The sequence below is a fragment of the Hirundo rustica genome, chromosome 1 (assembly GCF_015227805.2).
Source record: "Hirundo rustica isolate bHirRus1 chromosome 1, bHirRus1.pri.v3, whole genome shotgun sequence".
NCBI classification, from domain to species: Eukaryota; Metazoa; Chordata; class Aves; order Passeriformes; family Hirundinidae; genus Hirundo; species Hirundo rustica.
Window position 1 is genome coordinate 106,147,042 of NC_053450.1, and position 15,356 is coordinate 106,162,397.

General features: G+C 40.7%; 2 protein-coding genes across 9 annotated transcripts in view; one reads left to right on the forward strand and one right to left on the reverse strand.

Moving 5' to 3' along the window:
* The window catches only part of CUL1 (cullin 1), a 53,721-nt gene extending 49,157 nt beyond the window's left edge, over window positions 1-4,564 (forward strand). The window contains exons 18-22 of the mRNA XM_040065031.1: window positions 352-399; window positions 485-567; window positions 2,040-2,145; window positions 2,906-3,019; window positions 3,935-4,564. Of these exons, the coding sequence (XP_039920965.1) occupies window positions 352-399; window positions 485-567; window positions 2,040-2,145; window positions 2,906-3,019; window positions 3,935-4,015 (432 nt within the window). The 3' untranslated portion in view covers window positions 4,016-4,564. The remainder of the gene's footprint in view (window positions 1-351; window positions 400-484; window positions 568-2,039; window positions 2,146-2,905; window positions 3,020-3,934) is intronic.
* Window positions 4,565-6,495: 1,931 nt separating this feature from the next.
* Window positions 6,496-15,356, reverse strand: part of EZH2 (enhancer of zeste 2 polycomb repressive complex 2 subunit) — a 50,972-nt gene continuing 42,111 nt past the window's right edge. For all 8 annotated transcript variants that reach the window (XM_040063289.2, XM_040063249.2, XM_040063233.2 and 5 more), the window contains exons 13-20: window positions 12,129-12,169; window positions 10,862-10,987; window positions 10,297-10,475; window positions 9,347-9,442; window positions 8,638-8,719; window positions 7,766-7,846; window positions 7,571-7,655; window positions 6,496-6,827 (exon numbers count right to left, since the gene is read on the reverse strand). In XM_040063289.2, the coding sequence (XP_039919223.1) occupies window positions 6,767-6,827; window positions 7,571-7,655; window positions 7,766-7,846; window positions 8,638-8,719; window positions 9,347-9,442; window positions 10,297-10,475; window positions 10,862-10,987; window positions 12,129-12,169 (751 nt within the window). In that variant the 3' untranslated portion in view covers window positions 6,496-6,766. The remainder of the gene's footprint in view (window positions 6,828-7,570; window positions 7,656-7,765; window positions 7,847-8,637; window positions 8,720-9,346; window positions 9,443-10,296; window positions 10,476-10,861; window positions 10,988-12,128; window positions 12,170-15,356) is intronic.

Genomic DNA, 15,356 nt, shown 5'->3' on the forward strand with positions numbered 1-15,356 from the left:
GCTATGATATATATATTTGCTAGGTTTCAGAAAAATTACTTCTTAGGCATATAAATCTGCTTGCAAAATAGTTCCTAAAGCTGCAACTGGAACAATGTCTTGTTTGGAATTAGTATTTCTTAAGAATTTTACGTTATTTGGCCAACCACAAGGGGGGATATGTCGTAACACCCAAAAAGCACATTGTTTTATTTCTGTCAACTATATTTTTACTGCTTTTTTTTTTTGCCCCCTCATTTTGCAGTGTTGTGCACTCATTAGTTCTTGGTCTAAACACGTGCATTCTTGTTCAAGTTTTTAAGACAAAGGTGCTGTTGATCTGCGCTGATAATATTTTCTATAATTTTTTAGGATATCTTGGCACAAGTTCTACAGATACTGTTGAAATCAAAATTGCTTGTAAGTACTCTTGCTTTCTTATGAACTGCTTAACATACAGTGAAATATGTTAAAGACTAATTATTTGTTTGTTTATTTCTTGCAGGTTTTGGAAGATGAAAATGCAAATGTTGATGAAGTGGAGTTAAAACCAGATACTTTAATAAAACTGTATCTTGGTTACAAAAAGTAAGCAGCATACATCACTTAGATGTAATGGGTAGCTTCCTTCTTTCAAAATCTGGGTGAAACCTAATATACTTGGGATGAAAGCTTCAGGGCTCAAGGGCCAATTCAGATGTAGATCCAGTGTGTACCAGCATTAAGGGAGAGGGCTGGCGAGTGGTGGGGAATGGGTGTGATTTCAGCTCTTTGATTTTGTCAGAAAGTCTGTTAAGGCCTGACATATTTTCATGTCCTTTTTGATCCTTGATTCTTGTCTAATTCTTGAATAGTTGGTTCAAGTGCTGCTGTTTCATCAAGGTGTATTACTTGCATGCACTCAGCAAAATCCATGGTATTTTATAAGGTTACAGTAGTGTCCAGTGATCAGAAAAGGTCAAAGGCATGAATGTTCATCCACTACTGCTAACATGAGAAGATCAGGCTCATTTTATAACCACAGAGTATACAGTGATTTGAAGACTTAATAAACACAATTTTCAGTAGGTTTTATTACATTAAACAGTTGTGTATTTTAAGTTGTTTACAGCACTGTGGTAGTTTTTATTATGCTTACCAGAGCACAGATATAAACACACATAAATTCAGTGTGGAGTTCAGTACTTCCTGAAGATAAGATCTCAAGTGAAAGAAACATTTTAAAACCTTTCCTTGTACCTCACCCTTTATCTGCTTTCTATCCCCCTTTACCAATAATTAAAGGTTTGAGAATTCATGGTCTGCTCTGTTAATGCAGTGATGGAAACAGCTCAGTGTTGCTGCATTGTGCAGCTGCTGGTTCCCAATTTATGTTGGAGAGCGCTGTGCTAAATATCTAACAGGTCCTCTCCCCAGTGCAGGTAGCAGGCTGAGCAGAGCCCTGTGCTCCCTGGTGCTCTGATGCTGAGATTTGCTCCCCACCTTGTGACACAGGACCTTGTCTTGATAGTGGGCACATGTGGTAGTGGGCTCACCTCACTCAGCAAAGCCATCAGTGCCAGGGAGTGTGTGAAAGGAAGACAGAGCTCAGTTCTGCAGAGCAAACAGATTTCTCCATGTTATGGTCAGAATACAGTCTGTAAATCAGAAAGGTGATTCTGTCCCCATTGACTTCCTTTGTTCTCTTCACTGACTCCAAGCTTCTTACTGCACAGAGAAATGTTTTGAATACAGTGTGCCTGTACAGTGCACAGTGTACAGTACACTCGTTAGACCTCATAGATCACTAGGATGGATTCAGTAAGTGGTGAAATACACAGATACCCACCAGAAGGGTATTTTGTTTTGTTGGTTGTGGGCATTCTTTATTTTTATTTTAATTTTTTGAACTTGAATAAAGAGTTTCTGAAGTTTTCAGAAGAGCCAAGGTCCTCTACTGCTGTAAAGTAATTATGGTGGTGTGGCTTTTATTTTGGAGTTGGGTTTTGTTTTGAGTTTTTTCTGTGTTTCTTTGGTTTTTAAACAGTCAATTGTTCATTAACTTCTGCTTTTCTTTACAGCAAAAAATTAAGGGTTAACATCAATGTGCCAATGAAGACTGAACAGAAGCAGGAGCAAGAAACTACACACAAAAATATAGAGGAAGATAGGAAACTACTGATTCAGGTGAGTTTTATTGCAGAATGCTGTCATGAACTCAGAATCACAACTTTGTAATCATTTAATGCAGCTTACTGTAGGGTTTTCTCAATTTTTGTTAGAAGACTACGTGCCATTGTAGTGCACTATGTTAGAGTTCAAAAATGTGTTTAAAATGTTCTTAAAGGGGATTGGAGTCTGTAGTAGAAACTGGAGGAAGGCATTTCTGCAGACAGGATGTGTTCTTCCCATTTGTTCTAACCTGATGTTGATGAGTGTTTGGATTCCTCGGATGCACACATTCACCAGACCTTGTCCTGGGTGAAAACTGGATAATAAAAAACTAGTAAAACCCAGGTAGTATGAAATTAACAGTGGTTTTATATCAGTTCATTTGGAATCCGCTTGACAGGCAGGGGAAGGAAATAACAGATACACCACTAAGAGAATGTCCAATAAGGTTAAATGTATAAAGAAGGCTTTTTGCTACACAAGTAGTTCTGTGTGGCTCTTGTTACCAGTTGGTGCTATTATTATTGTAACTGACTGTAGGCACAGTTCTAAAAATCCATGTGTCAAAACCACTTTTGATGACTGTGCTGTGGAGACTCATGAGTTCTTGAAGTCTGTGTGAGTAGCTGACACTTGTGGGCAAGCTTCTCCCTGGCTGGTGCTCGAGTCAGTTGCGGTGGTGCTTCTGCACAGCCAGACATGATCATGGGGAGTTAAATACAAACAGGGATAAGTGCTTTGCTCCTAAACACACCTACCCAACCTTGCTGTGCAGGCTGCTATTGTGAGAATCATGAAAATGAGGAAGGTTCTAAAACACCAGCAACTGCTTGGAGAAGTGCTAACACAGCTGTCCTCAAGGTTCAAGCCACGAGTTCCTGTAATTAAGGTATGTGAGACCCACATCACCTGGATTCCAGGAGGTGAGAAGGATATATACACAGACAAAACACGTTTCTGAATTAAAAAGGAAAGCTAAGGAAATGGGATGGGCAAGGACAGACTTTTTGAGTTGCAAGTAAGAAACATTTTAACCAGAAATACTGCATTTCTCTTAGGGTAGCGTCGATGATTCGTGTTGGCAGCGGTGGTAAAATGGTAGCTGGATTGCATCTTTTCACATCAGTGTCAGCTTACCATAGCCCAAAGCTTACCTTTTTTTTGTGTTCTCCCAGTTCTGGGACAGCAGTCAGCCTTGGGGTTCGCTCAATAAACCATTTTCTGCTTTCCTTTACAGTAAATACATTGGGGAGGGGGGCATTGTATTTAATTATTTACTCATAATTATATTGATTATATTAATTATTCATTTACATATATTAATTTCTTCATCAGTTTGTTTAAGTGAGCTCACCAGCAGTTTTTGCATCCACAACCAAGGGATCTATGGGGCAAAGGACAGGCAGTGAGAGCAGTTGCATAAACTGGCACCAGTGCTGGGCAGTGACACAGGCAGCTCCTCACTGCTGCTGCTGTCTTTCGTGACCTTACATAAGCTCTCTGCATCTTGGTGTAATTCTTTATTTGCTGTCTTACTATGAAGTTGCTCAGCATACTGATGATGTCCCAGTCACACCCCTGGAATGGCATCCAGTAAGTGGCACTCAGTTTAGTGGACCAGCAAAGCCTTCTGCTTGGATGTGGCCAGGAGGAGAGTGAACTGCTGTGGTTTGTGTCCTTTGCCCACTCCCTTCCTCCGCTTGGCAGGGAACTCCCTTGGGGGTCAAAATCAAAGTCTGGAGCAACCCCAGAGAACTTTTATGCCCGTGTCCCACCACTTACCTCTGTTCTGTTCCTCCCACAGAAATGCATCGACATCCTCATTGAGAAGGAGTACTTGGAACGTGTAGATGGTGAGAAGGACACCTACAGTTACTTGGCTTAGCATTTTTATTAGCAATTACCTGACTGTGTGACACTCGGCAAGTAGGTATGTGATGGAAAGAATGAAAGCGACAGAACTTCATAGCAGCCACCCTGCTGCCATTTGGACCTCCCTTTTTAATGACTGAGACCAGGACTCCATCAGCCAGTCTCAGATTTACATCAGAACTGCTCAGGATTGATACATTTCAAGTATGTAAATATGGACACCAATGCCATTTAACCTAATTTAAGAACAGAAAGGAATCAGACCCTTCTCGTTTAAGGGTTGCATGCTACTGCATTTAAATCAATACATTGGCTATATGATAAACAGCTGCCATCACAGGCAGCACTTATACATGTCGGCAGCACTTGGAGAGCGAGTCTGAATGGACCCATGTGTAATCTGCTATGAAAAACCATTTGTATAGTGTGTTTCATTTTTTAATGTGTGATAAATAATAAAAAAAAAATAAAAGATTTCTGTACAAGTTGCATTTGGTTTTATTGTTTTAAGTTTCATGACTTACCTTTCTAAATGTAAATAAAAGGTATAATGGTTATGAAAGCTATTAGAAATTCGTTTTGCTTTTCCTCCCCATTTTCTGGTGCTTTAAGAACATTTTGTTCTCTGAAGATAGTGTCATCTGTCATTATCTGTGCCTGTTCTTTCTTTTTGAAGAGAAAATGTTTGCACTTTGAAAATATAAGAAATCTGTGATGATTTCACAAGATACACAGAACAGAAAATACTCTGAATGTGTGTGGCAATGCTTGGTCGTCTGAAATTTGAGCTGGTTTTAATATTGCTCATTGTGCTATAAAGTGCATCACGCTTGCATAAGTGCTGCCTAGAATAAAGGAGGTTTAGGCTGCCCCTTTCTTTGACTGGAGAAAATCGAACAATTCCCATTAAATGGAACCTGTGATGGGAATTAAAATACTTTCAAGTGTTACTACACATACCTTGCTTGACCAGGCTTCCTCCTGTTCTTCTCCCAACACTTTATGAAATAAGTGTTGGCTTTTCACATGCTACAAGCAAAATGCTGCCATCCTCACAGGTCTGATTTTTGGCAATCTATATTTTCTAATCTTGATTGTGAAAAGGACTTAACTTCAGTAGCTATTTTACCCTTTGTGGAAATTGTGATTTGTTCAGTGTTTCTTCTCACAGGAAAGGAGACAGGTTTTGTGTTGCTAATGTTTCCCTCTTGAGGGGAAAGTAATGGTTACAATTGAACGCTGGGTTTAAAAAAAATATTATGGAGCAGTACTAGATGTGATTCAAACTGATTGGGAAAGAGGGACAGGTGTCATCTGTATTTGAGATGTTGTGTGCGTGCTCTTTCTGTTCTGAAAGAACTAAAGACTGCCATTACGGGCAAGAGAAGCATCCTGCTGTTCAGTTTTAAATCTGCTTTTGGAAATTTAGAAGAGTGGAGCTGGTGATAGCTCTTAATTCTTTTTTCTAAGATGCTCTTTCATTTTTGTAAACCCTTCTTGCAGAAAGTTCAGGGTTGGTAGATTTTTTAGCAGGATGTGTGTGCTATGATGACAAAGAAGCAGCCTGAATTCCTTTCTTAGTTGGAAGGCCAGAAATCATCTGCTCTGAGCTGCCTTTCAAAGCCCTGGGTTGGGTAAAGCAGTGCTTGAACTGTGCATCCAGGAGCTGTGCTCCACCTGAGGAGGGAGAAAATCAGGTTTTTACTTTTAGACTGTTTTTTTTCCTCTGAAAAAACTCTGTTTTCACCTGTGCCACAACCAAAGTAGAGGGCATGTGGCAGCTGCCTGCTGTACATGGAGTGTGGAAGCAGGAAGAGCTGAACTCAGCCTCAGGCTTGGGGCCCCTTCAGCACAGAAGGTATGTGGTCACTGTGGACAGGATTTCATGGACTCACCCTGTGCCTGCCCTCCCACTGCAGCTGTGACCAGAGCATCGTGTTCTACTTCGCAAGAGGCTGCGGAGTTCACAATCCACTAGCAAATAAGAAATGTGGTAGCCCTATACAGGCCATTTCAATGATTCTGGATGAAACTATACATTTCTCTTCTGCATCTCTTAATTTTTTTATGTGTATGTGTAATTACTGCTGTATTCATCATTCCATTTGGTGCTTCAGAGAAGCCACAGCAAGGGCACCCTGTACCACAGCTTTGTCTTGAAAGTAGTGTTTGTCACAGAAATCACAGCTATTCTGGCAATTGTAGGAGTTGCTGGGCTGCAGCCATTCCTCCAGAGAACATGGATGTAGCTGCATGCCCAGGGAGCTGAGAAGCTGCAAGACCACACGTGTCTCACTCAGGCACTGCAGCACCACGCTCACCTGACTTGACAGCCACACTGTTTGCATCTTCAGGCTGATCTTAAATGTGACCCAAAGTAACAGTAAGAGAAGGAGACAACGATGGAGCTGCCTTTGCACAGAAGTTACAGGTTAAATTCATATTGCTTTCTCAAGGGGCTGACACAAAATTCCAACTCAATTCCAGTAAAAATGAAGAAGTTCAAGTATCCTTTATTCAAGGTTGAAAAATGTACCACACCACATTATTGCAAAAGTTCATAGGTACAAAACACTTTGCAGCTGGTGAGAAGGCAATAAAAAGTTGGGTTTTTTTAAAATTTGTTACTATAAATTACTGTTACAGTACTTTGCAAATAACAGAATTTCAAATTGCATCATTTGTATTTTTCTAAAATTGCCCACAGTACTAGAAATTCCTGAAGATAAGGCAGCTGTTTGTTTAAAAGAAGAGGTAGCTGGTGTCAAGGGATTTCCATTTCTCTTTCAATGCCCACATACTTAAGGGCATCAGCTTGGCTATATCTGAAATTAAAAAAAAAAAAAACAAAATCACAAAAAAAACCAGTATCATGGAATGTTTCAGCTTCAGAATGGCACCATAGCCTGGAATACTCTCAGATTTCCCATCCTTTCCTCACCAGCTGGGGTGCTTCCTCCTTGTGTGAATTTGCACATAGCAAACATAAAACTGCTGCCCCACTCATGAAACTACTTTCAGAGGTGTTTGATCAAGAGGAGATGAATCACTAAAATTCCATACTTTTTCACCTTGAAGCTCACAATTTGAAGTTCATTTTCAGTACTGGAAAACAACTGCATTTCTCAAGGTTGACCTACACGCTATTGCCACTGGACAGCTTACTTTTTGTCAAGTGAGATGATTGTAGAGGACAGTAAGGACACATTCTTAGCAAGCACTATTTGTCTGTAGTGATTCTGAAATTTCAATCTCTGAAATTCTTGCCTGTTTCTGAATGATGGGGGACTTAACTTGTACTGGTACCTAAGGAACCCAACCAGAGAAAGTCTGTCCCCATTTGTACCCACACTTTGCTCTATACGAGCTGCTGTTCCAAGTTTGCAGGCTCTTACCCAGCTGCTTTGCTCAAATCAGTCTTGCTATGGCATCTGGCTTAACAAAACCAGTGTGGGGAGTGCTGCTTCTCAGCTCCTGACACCTGAGGTTGCAGGGACCAGGCAGCACAGGAATTAACTGAGCTGTGCAGATACTGAAAGCTAATCCCATCTGAAATCCATCTACCCACCTGTAGTCAAAGAACAGTTCTTCACCAGTCTGAATGGCTCTTTTAGCAAATATTCCTATTCTGTGATCACCATTAACCATCATAACTGTTTTAAAAGAAATTAGGTATGTTAGTACAAATACTGATAAAATGCATGTTAAAGAATTATGTAAGTATTTGATACATTGATGAAAAGCAAGTAAATGTGAAACTTACCTTTTGCATAGCAGTTGGGATTTACTGAATGGTTTGCAAATCTAATTTTGTTGCCCTTGCGTGTTGCATCAACCACAAAATCTGCAGGGGGCAGAAAAACAACAAAACCCACAAATGATGGAGGGGTCACCTACAAACACATTTTTGAGTTTAATACTTAGTGTGCTTGGATCTTAGCAGCTGGAGAAGGTAACTGCACAGCTTCCCCAATGGAAGAGCTAGCCCACCACACTACAGCAGCTGAACTCTGCTGTTCCACACTCTGCTTTTCCTTTACCTCCTGCCAGAGTGGCACCACCTTAGCTTCTCCTTAAAGCTTCTCTACCTTTATTCCACAAGGACAAGCTCTGTAAATATGTTAAGTCAACACTGACATAAAGCAGCAGGTTTTTTTCCTCATTTCAACTATTGTCTAGTATTTTATGCTTGACACAGTGCAGTCTGTATTTTTCTCTTCTAGTGGCAGCAGCCACATACCACATATCTGTATGTGGCTTTTTTCCCTCAACACTTACCATCATAACTTACTGCTGATTTAATTCAGTAAAATTACTTCAGATAACACCTGGCGAGCCTTTTAAATTCTTTAGTCTATTTAATGTCTGCACATAATTTTACTCCATGGAGTTCTACTCCTGTTGTATAGTTGCTCATGCAATAGGCTCCATCACTACATTTAGCTGACTAGCATTTAGAGAAAAAAACCCCCAAAGACTAGCTATCAACAGGATAAATCCACACACTGATAGGGAAAGATGTGTGGAAAAAAATTCTCATGGTGGCCTGCTGTCTCCAGAAGAACAGAGCTGAACAAATGCTGAGCATAGATACTTTACTTACGCTGCCAAGGGTTGCAACTAATGCATACATACCATTATTCAAGTTAAACAGAAAGCTGCACATGTATTTGTCGTACACTTTTCCTCTTCTGTCTGCCTCATCCTGAGAAATAATCTGAAAGAAACACTACTTGTAAAACTGAGAAGCACTACTCCATTGTGTAACCATAGCAGCCTAATGTCAAACCACCCCCCCCCAAGCTCCTGAAAGAGAGGTAGGTGGCTTTTTATTCTCTGGGATTCAAAGTATTCCCAAACAAAATGTTGTTTTCAGCAAGCATTCTGCACTTACCAAACATCCATGCTTTGCTCTTTGCATAAATAAACTCTTTCAGAACAGAAGAAAAGCAAGAATTGCTTCTCTCAAAATCAGGACTGCATACCTGACTCTAGGTTTTACTGCTACAGAATATAGCTTAGCAAAAGCTCTCGCTTTCAGTACTATACTAAATAATTCGCCACCAAATTCCAAGCATGTCTGAACTGAAATTGCATCTAAAATAAAAGGACATTCCAGCCTCTCCTTCTCACAAGAATCTGTTTAAAAATTTTTGTGACATTTCAATTGTGTAGCTCCTGGAGTTTGAGCCTGTGACAGCAGTTAAGAGTCCGTGCCATTTAGTCAGCCACGTGGCTTTGTCTGAACATGACACCAGGTTACAGACACTGATATCCCATGATCAGTCCCTGTCAATGCATAATTTCACCAATTAAGCTCATATCCAGTGTTCTCCATCCTTACCTCACCACAGTATTCAGAGATGAATTCATTCTTCTGTACAGGATCTTTGATAAAAATTCCCCAGCCTGCCACATCTGAAGGTGCCAATAGTAAGTGCTGTGGGAGAAAAAAGACAAAAATTTTAGATATGCCTGGCTTAGATTTGAGTTCAGGTTTTTTTCCCATTTTGTTTTGTATCACTTAGTGAAATGTATATGCTGGGACTCCAGGAGAGCAGACAAATCCAGAATTTTCTAATGATCAAACATGCACTAGAACTACAGCTTGTGCATCAGAAGAAAAATGACCAAGTATTTGAAAACCACTAAAAATTTTTGTTTGACTACCCCAAGACACCTCAAAATGAGGGGATTACATAAAAATTAAGTTACTGAAGACTTCAACCTCAAAAGGTCTGCAGACAGGACCTCCCTGCGGATGAGCCCAGTAATCAACTATTTTGTGAGAAGACGTTCCAGAACAGAAATAAACTTTGGCTTATTTATATTGATTTATTGATTCATTTATTTTCCAGAACTGAATGAGCTTTCAAGACTTAGTAGACTGTATAGAAGTTTATGTCTTAGAATCAACAAATGAAGAAAAGGAACAGCTTCTAGACTCTGGGATAAACTTCTTTATGCTGATCTGGGGAAAGACTGCTGAGGTATCACTTTAAAACAGCAGCCTATTTGCAATTAAGAAGCAAAGCCTGAATGGTGAAAAGGAGATATTCTACTGCAGAGAAAACACTAATTGGTACATGACAAAATGTAGACAGAGCTTAAGAGCAGCACATGAGCAAGCTAACAAGTGACAACACCCTTCCTTGCAGTTTTGTTTGGTTTGGGGTTTTTTTGTTTTCCCATCTGACAGCATGAAGGCAAAGAAATTCCATTCTCTGGCTTGAAAATATGAGAACACCTCAAAACCCAGGCAACAGACATGCAGTTGTAGAACTCTGGACGTACTTTTTTGGATCCTCTCTGAATGCTGCAGTTCTTGCAAGAAACATTTTTGCTGTCCCAGTGGTCAGCTGCTCCACAAGTCAGGCAGAGGTCAGGATCACACTCACGGACAGCCAGATAACAGGGGCACTGCTTGGTGTTGCATTGTGCTTTACAGCGACACCCAGGAAAACGATTTTGGCCTACAAAGGAATGCGTGGGAAAGAAAAAGAGCAACGATGAAAAAATACAGCGCAAAATTAAGACTGTGCAGATTATAGCGTATCAGAATATTGGTAACACAGCCATTGATATCTGCATAGGACATTCAGAAGTACTGCAAATTCTTCCCTGATTTAAATTACTCTTCCTCAATTTTAAGTCTGCTTCTGACTTCATGCGATGGCCAGTTGCAAGGGCCAAATTAAACTGAACATGCTCACAGTGTTTGACACAATTTGCTGCTCCTATAACTGGCTGCAGTACAGGCAGACTGGTAGTACACAGCTCAATGGTGGGACAGTGAGACAAGTATATAACTTGAAAGTAATTCCAAGAAATAACTTGAAAGATTACTTAAATTACTTACATTCTGAGCTGCACTGACAAAATTTCTCACAGAAGTTTTGAGCAATTACACATGGGCATGAGCTATCACAAGGCTGACGTGGGTGATCACATGGCTGATAGTTGTAAACGTGATTCGATGACCCATCTGAATAAAAATAGCAATGTGTTGTGAAGTTGAAGGTTGCAAACAAACAATATACAGTTCCCCTCACTCCTAAGGCAGAAATTCCCTTTTAGTCATTTAAGTAAGCAAGCCCAAATATGAATAAAAAACCCAAACCCAAAACGAGTGGGGTTAAAAACCCAAACGACACAAAACCAGAACTGTAACATTAGTGAGGTGTTTTACACCATTACCTGCCTTCCTAGAACACCTCGTTCTGCCATTGGTCAGCTGCTTTGAGTATTCAGAGCTGAAAGTTGCTTATGTGGAAAACTGAGAATTGAAACTACAATGGTATAATTTCCTGTCTGAACATGTTTTGGAATAGCACTGATATTATTCAGCAAAGTAAATTTGCTTAAATACCCAAAGCAATTTTTAATGTGGAACAACAGTCAACTTTCAAACAGGTAACACTGGCAATGTAATCCATTTATTATTATTATTATACTGTGCTTTCCCAAGTCAATTTTCCAGTACAGACAATGCTGAAGTCTTCTAGGCAAGAAAGGAACTACCAGGGAGAAATTTAGCTTTACCTATAGAGCAGCTAGGAGAATTTGGTGCTATATAAATTATATTTGCTATTAATACTCCTGAGCTTGTTTTGGGTTTGCATGAATTTGTAAAAATGCCCAAGTTAGCAATCAGCAACAAAAAAGGAGAGAAGCAAACTGATTAATTATGTTGCTAGAAGTCCCAACCATTCTCAACAACTTTTCAGAGAACTATTTCTAAATTAAGCTGGCTTACAAAAAAAAAAAAAAAAAAAGGTGCTTTTTTACTGCAGCTCCTATTCTTAATACCATTTTTACCTGTGCTTCAATGAGGCCATACTGGAAAGACTGTAAACTCAGCCTCCTTTCCTTTTTGTGGAATTATACAGAGCTCTTCCAGCTACGTAAACCAAAGAATACCTTTTGTCCCTACAATATGTGTAACGATAGTTCATGTTTTTTAATTTTCATTCCCCTAAAATTTCTAGCTCCCCACAGAACACATATAATGGCCTAACATTAAAAAAACAAACAACCAGGCACCCCCCACAAACAACCAAAACCAAAAAAAAGCAATAGTAGAATCTTAAAAGTTCAGGACATAAATTGAATGGAAAGATGCTAACCCTTTTTCAGCTGTATCTTTCTGCAATGAGCAGCCCACAACCTGCAAAAACACAAAACAAACAAGAAGGTTGACAGGAACTCCTCCTGCAGTGGGCTGGGAAAGGCAGCTGCATCTTGCACCCACACTCGACTTAAGATGGGAACGTTTCTGGAGACATGAACACCTGCTAACCGCACACAAGTCAGCGGCGCCGCAGCAGAACCACCCTGTCCCAGTCTCTTGGCTTGACAAGATCAGAGCTCTGCAGGCTGCTCCCCCCGCTCCCCACGCCGTTCCTCTAGTCCCAGGATTGTACAGGTGAGCAGTCCCCACCCAGCCCAGCCTAGAGAGGCCTAAATTCACACGGCCTTGCAGGAAACCCTGCCAAGAGCAGGCTGCTGGAGCCGCTGCCCGCAGGCAGGAGCAGCAGCAAAGGAAGGATACGAAGTTGCAGATCTGGAGGGCCATGCCCCAACAGGAGGCTTGAAAGGGGACAACTGTTTGCTGCACAGCACTTGGCCCCAGCACCACTCTGGTTGTCACCTACAGATCACAGCCAGGTCCTACCCTCCACCTGAGGAGCTCCAAGTACTTGACGGGAGACACTGTCTGCCTGGCACAGCCACGCTGATGGGACCGCAGTATTCCTTCTGGCTGGTGGTGCTGCACTGAGCCTTTCCTCTTCTGCTTCAAAGTCTACACTCCTTTCCCTTATGTCCTTACACTTTTCCTTCAGCGTCCCCTTTCTCAGGTAGTTCAGTCAAGAATACCCCTTGCCAGAAGTGATGTTTTTGTTGTGTGGTGGATTTTTCTGTTTGCGTTTGCTGCTTTGCTGTGGGGGTTTTTTTTAAGAATAACATGCTTTCGGTTAGCATAGCATAACTCACTATGCTTGAAAGTTCTTGCAAGTTACTTTTACCCCTTTATTTTGTATCCATTTCAGATTGCATCTCTTTGGCCAGGGAACATCAGCTATTCCGTGAGTGGTGTGTCAGATATAATCAAGCAAAAACCTTTAGTACCAAAAGGAAAACCTCAATTTCAGTAGCCTTAAAATTAAAGCAAATATCAGTTGTTTTATTTTTTCTGTATTATCAGTTATATTATTATTTCTATGCATTTAGTTACCACTTGTATTTCAGTGAACACACATAACAAAAGATTTAGATTAGGGATTTTCAAAGTTTATACTTCTTGGACTTCCTTAGTATATTATGTAACAGCAAGACACTATGGGAGAAGTCTCATTCTTTGGCCAAATAATACACTGCCAGCTGCATCGAGCAACCTCCCTTTCTCTGCAGAATTACTGAGCTACCCAAAACACTCATGAACACGGGTACTAAAAGATCCCCAGCACAGAGCACCTACAAAAACTATTCTGCCTTCCAGTTAATGCAACAATCATCAGAAGTTTGCACACTGAAAAAATATTTCCCATTGCAACTACTTGAATAGGACCTTTTAGCTGCTACTTCTTTCATAAAAGCTTAGCAGGTTTTACTCAAACCAAATGGTGTGCAGCACCCTCCAAAAGCTTCAGATAAATAAGATTCTCTATAAAACTGCCCTTCTAAAGCATTACTCTGAGATTTAACTCAACAACCAACTTTCTTGCAAGCACTGAAGGAGCCCGTATGAGTTAGAAACGCACAAAGGCAGATTTATCCAAATAACTAAGGCTGATGGGAAGGAAGAAGCCCAGCATCAAAGAGAACTGTAATAAATAGATGACATTCCTATTAAGAGTGATTCACTCTAGAAGAAAAGGCTACCAACATATATTTATGAATAATGAGACATTGACTCTACAAGAAGACGCTTCCCATATACCTGAAAGGAGCGCACTTGTGACTTAAATTACTCTAATGTACACCAAACTGCTCTCTTTCTTGTCTACCTGGTATTTGGAAAAATGTAACACACCACATTTTTGAACAAGCCTTTCACAGAAACTTGTCTGTCACTCCAAGATAATAAGAACCTACTAGAAGAGCAAACCCTTAAAAGCATTCTGTGGCTAGAGTTCATAAAATACTCTTTCATTAGCAATTAGCAGCTTTACTTTTTCTCCTAAGGTAAGCACCATCCTAATACTTTAGATGTACACAAACGTGCATGCACATCTACAAAGCACTAATAGTAACAAGTCAAAGCAGAAAGAAAACTACATGTGGCAGTCACAATGGGAAAGGTATCCATCTGCCCTGCTCCTCTTCTGGAGAGACTGGTGTCACAGAAGGGAGAGGGTGGCTGGAGGCACACAGTGGCAGCAGAAACTGTGGGGAATGGCACAAGACAACAGGAAGCAGGCTGCCAACGCTGACCAACTTTTGACTGGCACAGACCAATATATTCACTACCTGGTAACTTCCATAAACTGCTGCAAAACACGGCAAGTTCCCCTGGTTAGTGCACAAAGCTGGAGCCTGAGCAAGCACTGTACTAAAGAAGAGTCATTTTTGTATCTGCCCTATTTAAATCTGCCATCTCAAACAGAAACAAAAGGCAAGACCTGGTTCCATGCAGCAGGAAGCAAAGGCAAGGAAAAGACAAAGTTGAGAAAGCACTCACAACTTGAAGCTTCATTGCTTCATTAAAAAAAGCCAACTGGAAACTCCGTGGCAGGTTTCCAAGCAAGCTGGTGGATTTGTACATCTGGTTGCTGACATCTGCAGGAGAGCCAGCTTAGAAAACAAGTGTTTCCAGAAGCATCATGACTGAAGCTGTCAAAGATATTGTTCTTCTCTCCTAACAGCCTACTAGACTTTGCCAGTGGTTTTAGGCAGCAGCAGTGTCAGCCAACCCAGCACTAAAAACACTCTTTGGAAGAAGCTGCTTCAGCATTTCTTGCTTTGCACAGGGATACTCTGCTATCAGAAAGAGCACTAAAAATTCAAAATACGTGGCCAATTATGTGAAATATGTAGTTGAGCCTTTGCAGTGTTTGATTTTCTGGCATCACTCAAAGACTTCAGTCTCCCAAGATCATCTTATCCACAGCCTCCCCACCACTCCAAGACACAGCCTTCCAACCAGGTAGCACATAATAATATCTGTGCCAATGCCTCAGCTGCACCTTTTGCCTGATATCACTGAGACTTTAAATCCCAATAAAAAGTCATCCTGAACTCTTGGCAGAGCTACATAAGCTATTCAAACATATGCAGTGAGCAGCAGTCCAGCAGAAGGTAGGTACAGGAGGAGGAAAATGAGAAAGTGGGGGAAAAAATTGTCTAATAAAATT